This window comes from Empidonax traillii, unplaced genomic scaffold (assembly GCF_003031625.1).
Source record: "Empidonax traillii isolate 1590-97213 ecotype Southwest subspecies unplaced genomic scaffold, ASM303162v1 scaffold13:size3042203, whole genome shotgun sequence".
NCBI lineage: Eukaryota > Metazoa > Chordata > Aves > Passeriformes > Tyrannidae > Empidonax > Empidonax traillii.
In genome coordinates, this window is record NW_020955206.1 from 2483819 (window position 1) to 2503598 (window position 19780).

The following is a 19780-nucleotide window of genomic DNA, read 5'->3' on the forward strand; positions in this document are numbered from 1 at the left end:
AACACGCCTATACCATAAGAACCCAGGCCTAAAGCAGCCAATCTCAAAACAAATAATAGAAAATGCACTCTGAAATCAAACCTTCAGGTTTACTCAAGTTGAGCTTTCTACTTCAGAAGTTATCTCGGAGAATATGACTTTTCCTTTCAACTCTAATCCAAATCAATAGTATTGCAGCCTGTGGTATACAACTGGTATTAAAATACAATAAGTAAGTACTCAAGGCAATAAACCAAATAAAGTGTTACTGGCTCAATTAATAGACACCTCTTACACTATTTCTTTTAAATAGAGCATCTGTTTCTAAAAGGACCTGGCATGATATATCTTAAAAAATGATTTTTCCTGCCTTATTCATGGAATAAGAAAATCACTTAGCAAGGCAGAGGGATGATTTCTGAGGTCGTTAACATCTCTAAACAGTGAAAGGTTCAAACCCATGCCAAACCATAATATATATATATTTGTCTCTGTGTGTGTGTGTCTCTATGGAAAGTATAAACTGCAAGAAAAATGTCTAAGACCAGAAAGAAAACTAAATAATGCTGCCTCCTCACACTTGTTTTTTTTCTGTGCTAAACCCCCCAACCTTTCAAGGGTACAGAGTACCTTTTACTGCCACGGACTGAACTGAATTTATAAACATTTCATTTATAAACATTCATTTCTACAGAAATAGAAACTAACACAGTACATTTGTGCCTAATCAGACATGGTTTTCAACGTGCTTGCCCAAATTACCAATCTATTAAGTCAAACAGGACATAAAATTATAGAAAGATTGCTTGAAAAGAATTCTAGTGAAAGATGTATAGAAAGATTTCTTCAAGAGAAGAAATCTCCAGTTTTGGAAATTCAAGTAGGTGGACTCTGGCTCTCATGAATTGCCATCAATATTCATTAATCCGATAAATTCCCATTTCTAAATACTCTGACTTGTCCTGGACATTGTTATGTTCCAGAAGGCTAAATAACAGTGTTTTAAATATATTTTAAGTATTGGTTGTCAGGAAACAGAGCATTAAAAACCTGACCTAAAGGGTAATTCTAAGGGAATTAATTGTTTGATCAAAGTCACTTAATTGTCACCTCTGTACTTAAAAGGTTTGGATCAGACTCTCCATAACACTTTTTAGGTGACTGAAACACTCTTGCCAAAGCATTTGACTGAAGTAATTATAACTCTTGCCACTGAGTAGTGAAAAATAATATCCCTCTTGGCAAAATTGTCATTGTTTCTAATTTCTTCTTCCCTTTTTCTCTTAAAAACCCTTCCCTGCCATGCTTTAATCTGGTACTCACTTTGCATATATAACAACCATTCAAGTAAAATAGCAGTAATTTGTTTCAAAATAACCTGTTGTCAATTTGCTACTATTAGGCCAGCGATAAAAAGAAAAATAATTGAAAAGGCAAAAACCTCAAGGAAAAAAAAAAACAAGACTTCTACAGCCTTCTACAAGAATTCTACAGGCTTTCTTTTCTACTTCCACAATTGCCTTCAAATCAGCACCCCTCATGCTTACTTCTCATCTTTTGGGAACATCCCTTAAAAATCTGCAGAAAGCCCCAGAAAACTTCTGTGGCAAAATCCAAATACAAGGTAAAACTTTTGAAACTTCCTCATTCTCTCCAGGTACCAGAAGTTTAAAAAAACCCAAAAAAACTAAAAAATATCAGACTAATAATAAATGCAGGGGAAGGAAGGGAACAGTGTGAGCAGGGCATGAAATTTGGCAGATGTTTTGCCTGAGCTGCCCTAGCACTGTTACATCCCCTGTAGCCAGGGAACACCTTTGGGTTGGGGTTTTATCAGACTTTCCAGCATTCTTCAGTGAAATTCAATTTGCAGGGAAACAACTCTCAGTGCAAATTCTACCTGTAGGTTACATTTCAAGCTTTCAGGACTGGGGTTTTAATTACAGAACTCCCAGCTCTTGCTGGCTCGCAGGGGAAGTGCTGGAGATGGGCAAAAACGTGTTTTTTTCATCCATGGTCCTGACCATGGAAGCCCCGAGTTGGAACGTAGGGAAAGAGAATTTGTTATTTTCCCCTATAGGAGAAAAAGGAGAAAGTTACCACCAGTAAATTTATTTTACACTTTTTCACCCTGCTAGCCAACCTCTGAATGGCATCCCTGGACATAAACTTTTACCTTGTGCTTGCACTTTGATTTGGAAACAGTGTGTATGGTTTTATTGACATAAAAAAAAAATAAACAAAAACAAACAAACAAACAGAAAAGAGCAGCTCCAGGAAAGTCTGTCACACTGAGCTAAAAACACGTCTGGAAGTATTTTTTTTCCTCAAGGAACGGTTTTATATTTAGAAACACGTTAATTACAATGAGTTGCACCATTTTGTGGAGCACAGATGGCAAACTCTTACCTCCTTCTTGGTAAATTCTGGTGGATGGTCATTTTTGTCGTCAATAAGAATAGTGGCAGTGGCTGTGCCAGTTAGTCCCACATCAAGGCCCCCCATGTCCTTGGCTTCTATAACCAGCTCGTATTTTGGGCTTTCCATAGTCTGAAAGAAACAACAGAGAAGGAAAGGTTAAAAAAAACCACCACCACCAACAACAACCACCTCACACAGGTAACATACTATTTTTAATTCATATTAAAATAATACATTTAAAAATTCTCAGACTTTATTTGGCCTTATAAAACACAGTACAGAAACAGATCTGTTATCCCAGTGTTTTACCAAAACAGAAGCACAGTTTTCCATGAGCTTCAGCTGCTGCTCTGCAGCCCTCATTTGCAATACAGCAGGAAGGTGAATATTGGTAAACAGTACCTAATTTATCCTGTTATTTAAGAAGATTAGGAAAGAGGCAAGAAATTAAAATATCCTTGCTCTTTATGAGTAAGCTCTACCTTCGGTGCACCAATATTTAGCAGCTTGCTTCATCAGTGTTATGATGGGTACGTAATTAAATACTAATGTCACAATCTACATATAAATTCACTTTATTAAATCCCATTCACTCTGTGTATTAGCATTTAGACTGGTAATCTAAGTTTGCTTCACTGGAAGAAACAAAAAAGCAGTTTCTAAGATGGGCAGGGACTTGCAGTTGTTGCCCAAAGCAAGTGCACAGAGTAACAATAATGACTGACGTGGAAGATACCTAATTCTGAGGTCACAGGTACCTGTCACAGCCTCCCTGCTGTGCAACCAGACAGCACAGGTTCATAGCAAAAGCCATCCTTAATTTCATCCTCCCAAAACAGCCACAGCTTGGGAAAAAAATAGAAACACCCATGGTCACCATTCTGCAAGGGGAACGTGACAGCATTTGGAATTCTCGTCTCTCACATCAGACATCAAAGCACATCTGTTTGCAAGCTGGACCATGGGGCAGGGATAGCTCCATCAAAGGGGGCAATTATCAGCATCAGAACCTTCTCCCATGGAAGCTGAAGGGAGTGCTGACATGGATTCACTGCAGACAGGGCTGGGCACCTCATTCAAGTGGATTTTGTGTGGCTGCCTTCCATGGAACCATCTGCCCTAAGGCCACGTGTGCTGCATCATCAGCAGAGGGCACAGATGGGGAAGTGCTGCAGTCACCTTTGAAAATGCATGGTAAGAACACCTCGTGCTCAGGAATGTTTATCCAAACCTCCTCCGAAAAATCAGTCTGGATCCTCGGGGCAGAGCGACACAACACGCTCAGACCAGATCCCTGAGAAAACTGCCTGCAAGAACCAGGATGCACACCTTTGGCATCACCCATCCTGTGTCCTTTATCTGACCCTTTTCCAGGGAATTAGCAGGGAGACAGCTTGGCAAAGCAACCTCTCAGGTCACACAATCTCTGCAGCCAAAGTGGTTTGAAAGCATTTCCTAAACAGTGCATTTTGCATGACATGTTTGCCTGGGCACATCACACACCATCATTTTTTTGGAGCACGTGTTAAGAAGGAGATTCCAGCTCCTTAGTACTCAGATTTTGAAGCATTTTTAGGCCATGAGAGAAGCAACCCCACCAGCTGCTCATCAGATCAGCCATTATGAAGCAATGTATTTGCATGTAAAAATCAGTAAGTCAAGGCAGAAGATATATTTTGTTCTAAAGACATATGGACTACTAGAAAATCAGATGCCACTGCCACACAGGGAATCCTAAAAAATATATTTCCTTAAGTCTTGCAACATTATTCCATGAAATTCATCTCAGAAGGCAGCAAACCAAGAACAGGATTTTGATTTATAACGTTATAAAAATATACACAAAGAAATATTACTGACATGCCTCCAACACAAACTCACATTATGGAGTGGAACAAAATTTACTGTTTTCATATATTTATTTCCTAAAATGCATTCAATGTATTAAAACCTGAATGAAGCTTCTCTGCCCTCCCATACCTACAACTTTTACATTGATTAGGAAATGGTTATTATTGTATGGAAAACTTGCAGAGCTATTTATCACTTCATGTTTATAAACATCCTTGCTCAGAAAGAGGCCCATTTTTACTCACAAATTGGCCTTTTTTTCCTTTGAAAACGGTCCTATTTTCTACTGAAAGCAAGCCCATTTATTCTAGAAATTGCATCTACTGCAACAGAAATGTCTGTGACAAGCGTCCAATGTTTAAGCTTGTAAAGAAATGGGGAAAACATTGAATTTTGAGTTGTATTTCATATAATTATGAATCTTTTACACTTCCCTGCTCTGCAGCACTTCCTATGTCTAGTCTGTCACCAAATCTTTGCTTTGTTGGAGAAAGCAGCTCCTCCCAGATCCAAACCTCGCAGCACAGGCAGGTTCCCATCAGATCCCCTCTTCCCACCAGGAGATACCACGTAAAGGACTTTTTAGCAATTCTTGTACTTTTAGCCCAGCTAATTCAGGCATTAGTAGCAATTGTTTGGGTCTGTGTGATTTACCACAGTACTTGCAAATCCTGGGATGTGTGAACAGAGCATGGATCCCTTTGCTCCCACTAACCCTGTCCCTCAGTTGATGCCCCTGTGAAGGGGTTGGGGCTGCAGGAAAAGCTCTCATGGAATCTCCTCATCTTTTCCCTTTTCACAGGGCTCAGACCTGTTACCCCAGCACGGTCTTGTCCCTGTTCTTGTTCCCATCCTGTGAGGAATGAGTGCTCCTGGGTGGGGGCACTTCCCTCACTTTCTCCATCCCTGCTGTCTCCATGCTCTCCTCTCCCTGCAGGGGAGGGATAAATGCAGCACCCACAACTGGCAGCATTTGAGACCCACCCCCAGCGGCTCAGACTCTTGTCCCACCTTGAACCCTGAAGCACTCTCCTGCAAAAACAATCCCATGCCATTTGGGTAGTGAGATATTGGCACTGGAAATATGCCCCAACCCTCAACAAGTGGGATCTACAGCTAAAAAGGAAAATAGATTGTTTTAATTAATGAATATCAAGTCACTGTTTGTGTGGCTTATTATTCATCAGCTGTGACTTTGTGGAGTGCAACGCTGTTGGGAGGGTTTGTGTGATTACAGCACGAGAACCATTCCTCTCCCCTTAAATTTTCACTCCTGTCATTTAGCCATGGCAGGGGCGACACTGCCAAGTTGTGTGGTCTGCCAAGGAGCTGAGCTGTGTCCTCAGTGCTTCTCTTCAAAGGTCCACCCACTGCCATTCCCACCAGTGTTAACATTCCGACCAGATCTCCCTCCCCTGCTGGCCTGACATAACTGGTTCAGCACCAGAAAACAGGGAGAGGCCAGAAAAGGCACCTTTTCAGGGTTCAGCTTCCTGCCAAAGCCAGCAGGACCTAATCCCAAGAGAGGGAAATCAACAGTTCAGTGCAGACAAGCACAGGTGGAACAAACCCAGGCTGTTCTTTCAGGTAATGCTGAACGAAAGCAGACGATGATGGTTTTTCTGCTGAGTTTGAATCTTTGGTATTTGCTACAGATACAATAAAAAACTACCAGTGATTGAAGAGAATCAAGCCCTGTCTCGTATTTCGCACCACCAGCAGTAGCAGTCCAAGTCTTGGCTCTGGTTATCCCTTGGAGGCTGTAGGACATCCATGCTTAAATTCCCCTGGAATTCAAGTCATCATCAGTACAGTGGGACTCAAAATGCAAGATGGAAACCAGTGGAACTACTTGGATGATTACAAGCACCCAGGACTCTGTCAGCAGCAGGACTGCAGAACCCATCTCTCCAGTGTTTCCTCCTGGCTGGGTGTCCTCACAAGGCATCTAAACCAGGGTTTTCCTCCAGTGCTCTCCTGTCACTGTGAGACACTCAGGAATTGCACATCCCAAAGAGCCACACTCAGTATCACAGCACCCCAGCCTTCATTTAGTGCTCAGTCTTCCCCCCAAAAAAACTTGGGGAGAACAGAAATTCCCAAATTCACAGGAAGTGCTCAGTTGCTGAGATCAAAACAATGTTTGGGAAGCAAATAACGTACAGAACATTCAAAATCCTTACAAGGGTTTCAGGTATCCTTTCAGACCTATCTTAATACTAATTATCAATTGAGAGTTTTCTTACTATTTTGTGGATATTAGTATTTCTGTAGTGATGCAAAAAATGCCTCAACACTTCTATTTATAATTCTGTTTATAAATTATGTATTCATGCATAATACTGTATCAGTGGTGTGCTGCCATATCATATTTGGTACTAATGACTTTATAATATAATGCCAACCAGAAAGAAAAATTCTTAGGATTTAAATATTTTCAGTGCATGCTAAATAAATGCTTGTGTTCATTTAAGATGATAATCGCTTATAAAGCATACTGAATATGTCCTATTAAGACATAATCAATGTTCTTGTTGAGTAACAATCTCAATATTGAATCTAACATTATCCCAGAGTAGGCTTGTCAGGATTTTGACAAATGTGAAATTAAAAAATGAAGTAATGTGACTATTAACAGCTCTAACAGATATAATGCTTTGATAATTATAATATCAGCATTTATTTTATATGCCAATTGCTGCCGCATAAAAAGGGCAATATACACAGAGGCTTTGCATTTAGAGCTTGAATTACAGTTTGATGAATACAAAACCCCAAACAATTTTGCAACATAAATCCTCTTTAGCTCACCAATTTCCAATTTTTTTTTTATACATCATAAAGGAGGGTCTACAGTTTAATCACTGTAATAATGTATTTCTGTTATGAAGAAAATCAATATCTATTTACTACCCATGGGAGACGTAGGTATGTCTGGAAGGAAAAGGAAGACTAAATTTTCTCCTTCAGCAGTGGCCATTAAACTAAAAAAAAAAAAAAAAATGCTCTAAAGTGCTTGTTACAAATAGGTTTCCTGGCCAGAGATATTTGTTTTCCATCATGAGGAAATCTGTAACTATTTAATACATAGGATGTACAGGATCAAGACTTTCTAATGCTGACGTAACTGTAGGACTGGTATGTGTGGTTATGTATGTTATATAGTTGAGGGAAGAGAACAAATATTCAGTATTCTAAAGAAAAACCTCATAGAAGATAGAAAGCACTCAAGTTAGCACCCCTACACTGATTTTTACCAGCCAAATATATTTCCCTGAGTATAATCCTTTTGAAACAGAGAGGCATGTTGATCTGCAGCAGCTACTCATGGGTGCTCACGGTTTGGGAAAAGAATAATTTTCCGTGTCAACTGTGCTAGAAGTATAAAGTACTATAATAATTTTTAATAGCAGTCAAGAACAAGAATCACAATGTCCCAAAGAAAATACTTGCTGTCAAATGTTCTTAAATCACACTTTTCTTTTTAAAACACAAGCTACGTTTCAGCTTTCCTTCTGAACCAATATATGTAATTTTCTTTTTCTTCTATTTTTTTTTTTCCAGAGAAAAAACCCCTCAGTTGTTCCTCATAATTAAACAGTACCACAGAAATCTTTCCCTCCAGTGTGAAAGCATCAATTATTATGCAACTTCTTTTGCTTATTTTAGACCGTTTAATCACTCTGCTATTATTCCACACTCAGAGGTGCCAGGAACACAACGAGCACACTCATCTCACCCAAACCCTCTGTCAGCAGCAGACAATAGCTGTGGGGAGTCTCTGCTCCCCAGTAATGGGCTTGATTGGAGAAAAGACAACTACATGATAGTCTGTGTGCAAATACAGGCCCTGATTTGTGCAAACATTCCCTCTGTGCTGACTCGTCACTAACTCTGTCCTTAATGCTGGGCCCTTCCAGAGGCTCTGCTGAGTTTAAAGAACACATATTAAGATATATATTAAAGAGTTCAAAGAACACACATAATCACCCTTGTTGGACCTGAGTTCTCTCCAGAGAAGGAGGAACACGTTACAGCTTTCCCTGCCCTTCCTGCAGCCTCAGTCTGGGACATCAACCACGGAAATCACACACGGTGCTGCACGTTCCTCATGGCAGCAATTCCCCTTTCCCAGGGCTTGCACCAGGGAGAACCTGTACATGGAGCCCCAGGAATTCTCCTGGCCTGGTATTTTAACATGGTACCTGGCATTTCTTCCCTTCCTTGCTGACTATACACCTGCCAGTGTTCATACTCCAATTTTTGATGCTGGGTAGAGAACACTGTACGTTATTGCCATTAATTAATTGCACTCAGATAAAAACTATTTATCACAGAATAGGCTGAGTTGGAAAGAACCCACAAAGATCATCAAATCCAACCCTCAGCCCTGCACAGGACCCTCCCCAAGAGTCACACCATGTACCTGTGAGTACCCAAATGCTACTGGAGCTCTGTCTGCCCTGGGGAGCCTGTTCTGGGGAAGAACCTCTTTGCAATATCCAACAGGTTTCCCTGTTGCTTGACATATTCCAAGGCTACATATTGAACACTGTAAAAATGGTAGTAAACAAAAAAACTTCAAGGGCTTTTTCACTAAAATTAGAATACCTGGTTAGAGACATCAAAAGTCCCATTGACAGAGCCACTGTTGTCCCCAGCCCTGATTAATACACTGCCAAAGAAATTAAAACCACCTTGCATTCTGCCAATTTGTAAGTAATTATTTTTACAAAGGTAACAGTTTGAACAGAGAATATTAAAAAAACCCCTTTGTTTTGGAATAAATAAACGTCTGCATCAGCAATCCTGGCTGGATGTGGGAAGGTAAGATCCAGCTCTACTGTGTCAACAGGACATTCAACTTGGTTGTCTTGACTGCTTCATAAACCAGCAAAACCTGAAGGGAGCACTCAGGATAAGAATTCCCCTCTCAATTACAGATATTTATTCCAATAAAGGTTTTTTGTTGTTTTGCTTTATTTTGTTTTTTTTTTTCAAATCACTATGTTTCTGTAACAAATGCTCATTTTGGCAAAACAATACATTTCCACAAAAACTGATCTCCTGTAACACCCAATCAGCTTTATTTGCAGTGTTAATTATATATTTCATTTTAACCTTTGTGATTTGCAATTCAAATAATCTGCAGGCCAAAAGGTATCTGCTGAAAAAAAAAAAGGCCAAATAATTTTCAGCCATTAACATATTAGAACTGTACAATCTGTTTGCAGACAATCTGTGAGGAGAAAGGAGGGCAAAGTTGTTCTAATAAATTATTAGCTGCAAATTACCGAATCATTCTTAGTCCCTGCCGTAGGTAGAAATGAGTCTATTTAAATCCAAAAGCATAAAAGGAGAGACAAGTTTCTCCTGCACAGTGACCTAAAATGGTTTTTAAGAGAGACAGTTTTTCAAATATCTCTATAAAAGTCCCTCTGCCAAAAATTCCCGAAGTACATGGAGGGTGTGAAGGTCAGATAATATGGATCAGGACAGTGATGAGCTGAGGTGCTCTGCTGTAACTTAGTGAGAGAAAAATCATGAGCAACCCCGAAAGTATTCAAGCCTGAAAGGATTCTCAGGCCAACATAAATCAGCACAGCTCCACTGACTTTAACTGGACTTCCCAGGTTTATTTACACATTTGTTAAGCTTTAACCCGCCAAGTCTGTGAATGAACATGCACATATCCATTAATGCCATAAGATGCTTGTCCCTCTTGTAAATCTGGCAGGTTTCCTTTGGTCTGCATTTAATCCAAAGCAGAACTCGGTGCAAGAGGCTGCCCTTCCAAATCATTGTGACACCAAAAGACTGGGAACCAACGGCCCCAAAACACGTACTTTGAAAAAAAGCCCCTAAATTCTTCAAAAAAAGAGGATGAAGGTGATACTTCCTGCCTTGCTGCAGGTGTAATCACGTAAGAATTAGGGAAATCCTGTTCATCAGTAATCACAAAAGGGTGCCTGTGCCTGTGTTTGTGCAACACAGACCCTGAAAACTAATGAGAAGTTCGAGGCTGGTAACCCACTGGGGAGGGCGATCAATCCACGCTATAAATATTTCATACAGAAACAATAGCAGGCAGCTGGTCAGCATTCCCCTCTGTTTACTGGAAACAAATTGCTTTCCTAAATTGTGTGGACAGGAGCCAATGCCAGTTATCAGTGATCTCATTGATAAGCACACATTATACTTGCAGCCCCGAGCCAGGGGAATCCTTCCCCGAGCAAAGAAACGAAAGGCTCAGAATCAAGCGTGTTCCTCAGGCTTGAGTTTGCTCCTCCTTGAGTCTGATTCAGGCTGAAGAAGACCTGAAGTCTTTCCTGCAGGTTTTGGAGCAGGACACCGAACAGTGCTGGAGTTTTATCTCCGTGAAGTGCCAAGATGTGGGTCCAAACAAGATAATGGCTTAAAGATGAAGGAGGGCAGACTTAGACTGGACATTAGGAAGAAATTCTTCCCTGTGAGGGTGGGGAGGCCCTGGCACAGGTTGCCCAGAGAAGCTGTGGCTGCCCCACCCCTGGAAGTGTCCAAGGCCAGGTTGGACAGGGCTTGGAACAAACTGGGATGGTGGAAGGTGTCCCTGCCCATGGAAGGGAGGTTGGAACGAGATGATCTTTAAGGTTCCTCCCAACCTAAACAATTCTGGGATTCTACGATAAATTGAAGCAGTTCACCCTAATCTTACTTTCAGTATTTCTCTTGTCTCACAAAACCAGGTCTGAACCAGGCAGCAAACCAATGTCATGGCTTAAACTCTGACACTATAGGCCTCTGTATGCCCAGACTACACTTATTAACGCATTTCTGAAGGAATGCATTGCAGGAAACCTAATGCTCATTATTTTATGATCTTCTGCCATCAAACAATCTATCATCTCACCAGAGCTGAATTAAATTAATCAAGGTTATACCACCGAGACCTGCCTGGATTGCAGTGCAACACTAGCACTAATCTACCTCATCATTCCAAGACACCATAGACCCACACAGAGCTTTTCGTCACCTTTTCATCAAACAGCAAATCCTCCTTGGATGTTCAGCAAGAAAAGTTCATTTAAATGCATCCAGCTGACAAGAGCAGCCCCTGAGATTGCTGCTGGCCCACACACCCACACAAGGTGTGGGTACATTGTCGCTTCAGCGCTGACCAGGACAGACCTTTGGAAATGAACTTTCCCATTGTTTCCACTGATGCTGAGAGTGTGGAAAGTGGATTTTCTGCAGCTGAAATTCACCTGGAGAACGTACCCTGGGAATCACCTAATTCCTCACAGTCCCAAAGGCTGGGACGCCACAAGAACGTGGTGGTCGCAAGGCAAGGACGAACCAGCTGAAAGTACATTCTCCAGAGGCTTTTCAAGGAGGTTCTTCATTCTTCCCCCCAAACAGCACCTCAATATCTACAGTGCCTTAGCATTGTGCCTGTTTCCAGTTTACCCTAAAGGATGTGAACAAGGCCATTTGTTTGCCAAGGTCTGTGACCGGTCACTGGCAAACAGGTTTTCTAAAGATCTTTGTGCAGCAGCAGAAAATGAAAGTTTTCCTTGAGTTTCAACTTATAATCATCTAGCTCTGCCTAGGTAATAAAAGATAATAAGTTTTATGATACCTACCTAGTGCCAAATCTACATAATCCGTTATCAAATGAATCAAAATGAAGCTTACTGGGTTAACATCAGAAATCACATTCTCACAAATTAGGCAGACTTAGATTATGTTTCCCTCCATAAACATTCTAATTCCCACAACAGAAAGCAGTGTTATAAAGGTCAGGATGGAAATTGTATTTCTGCTGTGTAATCTGCTTTGCAAATTTGTACCAGTGGTCAAAATGCCCAGAAAACTCAATTATTGACTTGCTATGACAACCATACATCAGCAGGCCTGGGCAGACAGAGGTTATTTCTAAAATTAGTACCCTAATGCAAAAAGCATATTCTATGATTCCAGATGTACAACCTTTGCCTGATGTTTATGTTGTTAAATATTAATGGAAGCACTGTCTATTATTTCAGGCATATTATCAGGAACATAATATTCTAGTTAAATAGGTGCATTAGAAGTTGGAGCTGGAGGGGGGAAAGAAAAGCCTCCGCGTCCATTTGAAGCACTCACGCCTTTTAAAGATGGTATTCTAATCAAAAGAGTCTTCAAACGTTACTTTTAATCACTATTATCATTTTTCCTTTAATTTTTTATGCAAATCTTATTTTAGAGTTCAGTTTTCTATTGCCAGTAATAATTCCAGGTAGCTTTTGAGACAGAGGACCCTGCTGAGAGTGTAATGAATCAGTAAATGATACCAGCTCTGCTCCTGGACAAAAACAATTCTGGTGGCTGCATTTATACTCTCGTTGGGTTATACTCTCAGAATATAAATTGGTCTAATTCTAAATCATCCAAAGGAAAATGATGCAAAATGGATTTCAATTACACTATTGCTGTTTTACCAAAAAGCCTATCACACTATGGGGTGAAAAAATCAACCCCTCCATAGGGTCTGTGTTCCCATGAACGACAGAACAATGGAATTTTACATTTAAAATTTCTCCAGTCGATTTCATTCTTTTCTTTCTTACTCCTACGTATCTTTTTATCAGCTGCCTTTCATGACAAAAAAAATAATTAAATGCCTTATTTGGAAGTCCTATGCTTTCTGCTTTGGTTAATAAATTCTCTTCCCGCTAAGCTTTCACAACTCTGCTTATTTTCTAAGAGCATCAACCAACCAAACACCTCCTCCATCACCTCAAAGTCAGGTTTTGTCTTCTTGCAATCAAACCAAGATTCACAGGTTATTCTCACTTTCAGGCTTAGTCTGTCTCTGCCTTGTGCAGATTTTGCACTGCAGTATAGTCGCTTTTGGGGAACAATAAGATATTTGACAGAAAATATAGGACACATATTTCTCCTCTCAAATAAGGAGAAATAATACTGCAGTATAAATTTGACTTCTCTGCTGTGCTCATGCTACTCAATGTCAGAAATTTCTGGAGTCCTGTTGCTCTACAAAGTGGTTGTATGTACAGCTTTCCTTGAGGAGAATTCCCAAGACACGTCATAAAGGGAAAGAAATTATAGCTAATCCACAAAATTAAGGAGGAAAAAAAGATAAGAGTTAGTGACTCAGAGAAATCCACTATTTTATAATAAAGAAGGCCAAACTGCAATTAAGTGAAAAACATCTCCATCATGGAGAGACAGAGGGGAGGGAATGTGTGAGGTGGGATACGAGAGGATATGGGGTGAGCAGAGGTCAGGGAACTACAATGGAGCGAGTCCAGAAAGAAAGAGTTTTGCAAACTTGAAGTCCCATTTCCAGGCAGTTCCTGGAGACTAAAAGCAATAAAACCAACAAAGGGGAGAATGGTCTGGGAGGCACTGGTAGTAGAAAAGAAGTGGGAGGAAAGAAGACTTGAGCCCTTTGAAGAACTGGGAAGAGACATCCATAACATTATTGAAAGAGCTTTTCAAAGTGCTGAGCTGCGTCTGTGGATCTGAGCGGCACTTCCACATCGTGCTCCACGTGGGGATGGTGTGCTCTTAAACTGTGCATTTGGGTTGTCTCAGCCCTGCCAAACCCACACCCATCTGTTCTGGAGAGGGATGTGTGCGGTGCCTTCTCCCTCCTGTATGCCTGGAGGCCTGATCCAAGGAGCAGGGGTGTCTGAGGGGATCCCTGCATCCCTGTATTCCCCAGCATTGCACAGCTCAGATGGCAGGAGACGCACACACAGCTCCAGTACAGACAAATCCTGTCCTTACTCAAAATGTTTTGATAAGCAAGTTTGCCGACAAGCAAGGCAAGAGATTTTAATGGCACGGAAAGACCTGGGTCAGAATCTCTTCAGACACGTGTGGACAAATGTAACTTCCTGTTGCTGTCTGACATCTCAGAAAGGTTTGCAATTATGCCAAATAAATGACTGAGGCACCTTTTCAAATCGCTGCAGACTGGCGTGTTCTGTGTCTGGAACACGTACCAGGGCAGTGTGTGAAACCTGCGACTCCTATTTCAGGGTGTCCTTCAACACCCCTTGGACCAACAGGACATTTGGTGGCGACCTCAACCAGATCCAGACCTAATTCCTGACATTTCTGCAGGTCAGAGACTATCTGTCGTTCTGGAACGTCCTGCAACCTTTGCTGAGTCCAAGAAAATCTTATTCCCATAATTGATTTATTTGCATAAATCTTCTACCGAAACCAAGAAACTTGCAGGATCAGGTCCGTGCACTGGAACTACTTCAAAATGTTTCTGTGAAATGGGAATCGAAGTAGGCACAGCAATTTAGATCTAATGGGATTTAAATGTAATTACAGTGAATACTAAAAATTATGGTGTATAATCGTAATGACAATTCAAGCTTAACACACCCAGCACAGTAATGAAAGTATTAAAAGCAATACACTTTCTCACTCTCAATGGAAGAGTTTGAAACTATGTTTTAATACAAATCCACTATTTGAACTGAGATTAACAAATATTAGTCTTATTATAAATTTTAGCCTCATTTGCATAAACTTTATTGCGAGAGGGAGAAAAGGAGCAAAGAAATTTCAATTTCACAAGAAAACTGTAAAATTGAATTTTTTCAGAGGCCTATCTAGGTCACTTTAAGTTAAACAGATTTGTAGAGGTAGAAAATGCTTAGTTAACATTACAACAAACAGAACCAATTGGAAGGGAAGCTACAAGTGAAACAATCAGCTTAATAAACAGATGGAGAAGACACTTCTAAAATTACTGCCTCTGTCAAATTTTCTGCATCTGAAGCCTGGTAAGATTCTGCTTATCAAAGCAGGAATGCAATTACTGGTGAAAAAGTTAAATAAAGTTCATATTAGATTTGTGTTAACATTATAAAGCAGAACTGTGGAACACAAATGAAAGTAAAGCAGAATAAAAAAAAAAAAAAAGTCAGCATCTAGGTTTCTCTCTCTGGGAATTCAAAGGCTGGCAACAGATAATCAAGGCAGAATTCAGTTATCTTCCAGTATTCCCCCTCTCCCCGAGCTCTGCCTGCTCCATATCTATCCTTGCTTCAAAAATGTTTCAAAGGCACCGAGTGAGCAACTCACCCATCGGGCTGTGCTTGCTGTCAGGGGGGATATCACGATGGGAGGCTAAACTGAGCAAGGTTATCTCTCCCTGGGAGCGAGACTGTCTGCAGCTTTCCGGGCTCCAGGAGGAAATGCTGAACGAAACGCACAATTCTCAGCTGATGATGATTTATGCAACACGCTAAAATCTGCCTGTGAGGTCTGAACGTGCCCTGGAGCAGAGTGTGTCCCAGGATGGATGTGCTCCACTTCCCTGGGACTCAGAAACGCAGTGCACTCAGCTATGAAGACCAAGAAAGAGAAAATGTTTCCTTAATAAACAGTTAGGTTGGCAGAGCCTCGGGATGGGGACCATGAGAACGGTGCCACAGGAACTTGGCTGCCTGAAGGTTGTTCCAGCTGAGTCTGGGGATGGTGCAGGTGGAGCTTTGCCTGGGGAAAGTCGTTTATTTGCCTAAAAACGTGGAGGGTTGGTGTGAAGCAGGACCTACAGCAGTGTCAGAGGATAACGAGTTTGAACTCCACTGACTTCCCCAGACCTAAGGCTTAGTCTTGTTTATAGGACAGAGTAGGTAAAATGGATTTATAATATCCATGGAATTTATCAAACACATCCTTTTTTTTTTTTTTTTTCCAGTGGTTCTGATTCCAGGTGGTGAAAAGCAGCACCAAACAGCATCCATTTTAGTAGGAATTCAGATAATTCACAGACCACTGAACAGTCCCCACACAGAGATAACTAACACTTCATAATTTGGGCCATACTGCATAATTTACAAGAGAAATTGTCCCTCATGATGCACTGAGGAAAGGAGCATTTTAAAGGAAAATGCCACAGCACAAAGAAAGGAAAATACACAGTTTTTAAAGTGTTTCCAAATAACAGTAAAGTACAAAGAATTTTTTGGCGACTCCTGGAAGAATGAAGGGTTGAGTTTAACCGATATTTTTGAGGTATATTTTTCAACAGAATCTAAGCATTTTTACCAGAATTCTATACAACTGAGACATTCCTCTATCAATACTGAAACCAGGCAGTTGATCATTCTGTTGGATGGAACACGACTTCTCCAAAACCAGCCCTACACTACCAGAGCACGGAATTCTGCCCTTTAAGGTTTACTTACAGATGCCCTGTTTACCAAAGGTCAACATGCTTGGCCCTGACAGCACCTGTGGAGGTTCACATGCTGCTCTCCCAGTCACTCATCTCCCCATGCAGTCAACTTATCAGGAAATGTAATTTGCTCACGGTTATAAAACGAGATCTCTTGATTTCAGGCTAAAAAGGAGCAGGAGAAGGACTGCAAAGAAATCCACCCTCACGGGGAGCTGTGCTTCAATAACTGCCATGAAAGCAGTTGGATGGGTTCATGTCAATGAACATAACTGTATACCCTAAGTAACTTTTAAAAGAGCAAGGTTTCATCCTTACAAGTGCCTTTTTTTTTTGTTTGTTTTTTGTTTTTTTTTTTAGCAGGACTTCTTCCTGCAAGCCTTGCACTGCAGCAAGGATTCGGCTATTAAAGGACATAACTATTAAAATCTGACAGAGCACTGTGCTCCCCTGCAAGTCATCTATTCAGTGTGCAGAGTGACAAGCAGAAGTAATGAAATGTGCCTTTACATGACGAACCTGATGTCTACCACAAACACCCATTAACTGGATACAGCAGCACCCCACAGACAGGTTAATTGATGCAGTGATGAACGGCGGGACTTGAGGTCACGCTGAAAATCACTTGCAGACTTCAAAGCAGATTGGGAGGGTTCCAGTTGCCAGCCTGTAACTCTAACCACGTCCTCTCTTTTAGTCATAAATGAAAAGATCAAGACTACCTTCCTATTTGTATAATGACTTGCACAATTTCCTTGATGGCTCATGCACGTGCCCCTCACCTTCCTCCCTCGCCAGTTTGCCCGCCTGGCTGAAAATCCAGCCTGAAAATTCGTGTTTCCCACAAGTACAACACTATGGTAAAAGAAAACAGCAGGTGTCCCCCTTGTTTCTGCTGGCCGTGGTTCCTGGGTTTCAGTGGTTTTCTTGTTTGAATATTTTAATCCTTACCGAGTGTTTCAGTAAAATCAAAAGTTTAATTACCTCAGGAGGCAGCGGGGATGTCAGGGTTTCACACAGGTCAGCTGCTGACTGCTTGTTACTGAGCGACTCTAATTGGAACATTTGCCTCAGAATTTTAAAGGCAATAAGCTTTGGGGATATTTGCATAGCTAGTTTGGTTTAGGTATATCCTTGCTTATTAGATCTAAGGAAACAACATTCACATGCTTATTTTCCTGAGACTGACTTTAAATCCTCCGAGCCTCTAAGAAGCAGTTTGTTTCTACCATTTAATTGCTATTTTTCATTTGATGCGGCAGAGCTCTCTGATGATCACACAAAGGCTGATGTGTAAGTGTTCAGATGGCTGGAATATTTTTATTTTTTGGTCTTTACCTGGAGGATAACACCTGAGCTTCACTGCAATTAGAGGAAAAAAAAGAAAATAAAAGAAGGAAATCGAAATTCTTAAGCCACTTGTCCTAAATTTCTCAATGGCCAAGTGACACACAACCCATTCCCTGAAGAAATAATAAAAATATTCTAATATGAAAGAGATCATCACACTTGAAAAATACTCTGTGTGTGTCAACCTTTGAAGGCCTGAGGAAAGATCTCTGTTATTCATGCTACTGTAAGCTCTGTGTACCTTCCAATTCTTTATATAGAAAGCTTAATGACCATGGATTATTTGCCTCATTGGTTATGGTGCTGGGAAATAAAACAATGGGAAATATTCATTATAATGCTCTCTTGTATTGAGCTTCCACTTGGCTGAAGTATTAAAACAGGCTGCAAGGAAAATTAAACCTTAGAAAAAAATGGCAGGTTTATTTATGAATGTGAAAGACAAACTAAAGACTCCATTCCTCTTGGTTTGCAGTGAATGTGCTGTAAGCACTCTTCACTATGGGATTACTCCATCTATCCAACAGGGTTTTGTTCACTTCCATTTCTAGCTGGCAGCCTAAGAGCAGAAACTGGGGGCTCATGGGAGGTGACATGACAAAAAACAACAACAACAAACCAACAAAAACAAAACCACACGCACCAAATGACTGGAAAATACTAAAACTCCCAGCCAATATTTCAAGAAGAAACATTTGTCTTCTCAAATTTTAAGGTATTGGTAATTAGAAAATTCAAATTACACTGCCTAAACAGTCATCTCAGAAAAGAAAGATATTAAAGGAACAGAAATTTTGCCTTAGGTCTATTATGTTGAAAATTTAAATTTCTTCATCAGCTAGCATAGATTAAGGTAACATAAGGGCAAAATTAATGACAAGTCTTGATGTGGAGACACTTGAAACAGTGTCTCTGATGGATTTGTCCCTGTGGTGTTCACAGGATCCTCGTGGAGCTGATGGGATCGTGTGAGGGCAGGGCCAGCTCCAGGCTCAGCTTTAGGTACCAACCACAGCCAGAGAGATCTTGCACAGCCTGGGGGAAAGCAAAAACCTGCACTAGAGCTGAGGAGGATCCAACCCTCCTGTCCCCATCTCCAGGAGCTGCTGCTCCTTCAGGAAGCAGCTCCAGTAACACCAGCAGATGCAACAACCAGAGCACTCTCTGGCAGCATAAGAGAAGGCACTTGGCAGCAAGTTGCTCATATCCATTTCAAGAGCTTGTGACAAAATAAATGGAAGATGAACTCTTTAAAAACTAGTCCACTGTGGCAGCAAACTTGCACATCTGCTTTATTACCTCTCTCAGTCTGTCTGTGTTAGTGCAGGTTTTGTTTTTTCACTGGTACTGGGTAGATTAGGAAATAAAGCCAAGCCTAAATGCCCAATATAGGAAATTAGGACACATCATTTTTGAGAAACACCTGCAATATATTTTGACAAAACCAATAACAAGATATCATTTAAAATAGTACAGAAAGATTCCTTTAGAATATTGTTTCACTGTGACCAAAGATCACAGATTTCTCAGTTTGCTTTATGGAATTCAATAGTGTCAAACAGGCAGAATGACCCCTAAACCCCTTAAATTATGCTTAGCTCAAGAGTTAAACATAGGCTTTTGATGAATGCATGTGAAACCTCTGCACTAGATACAGCTGGATATTGACAATTTATTAGCTGAATAATCACCAATTACTTTTTTGACACCCTAATGGCCAGTGCTTTCTGCTGTCAATAGGACGTGGCTGTAATTCCAAATAGAGCTGGAGGTCAACACTGAGCTGAGTCCACATCACTCGGTAAAACTGATAAATAACTCCATTTAAACCAGAATACCTTAAGCCCTGGTTAGTACATTTGATGACTCTCTCATCAATAATACAGCAAAAACGCTTCAGGGATTCATGGTGGCCAGAACTGATGATTACATTCTTTTTTAGATTTAAGGGTGGCATGAAAGTGCCATCTGAGATCTAGGGAGGGCGAT

The 19780-nt window shown here is 40.8% G+C and overlaps 1 protein-coding gene across 2 annotated transcripts in view; it reads right to left on the minus strand.

The window, feature by feature from the left end:
* The window catches only part of CDH13 (cadherin 13), a 423595-nt gene that overhangs the window by 83859 nt on the left and 319956 nt on the right, over positions 1-19780 (minus strand). For both annotated transcript variants that reach the window (XM_027890905.1, XM_027890897.1), the window contains exon 8: positions 2389-2529. In XM_027890905.1, coding sequence (XP_027746706.1) covers positions 2389-2529 — 141 coding nt within the window. The remainder of the gene's footprint in view (positions 1-2388; positions 2530-19780) is intronic.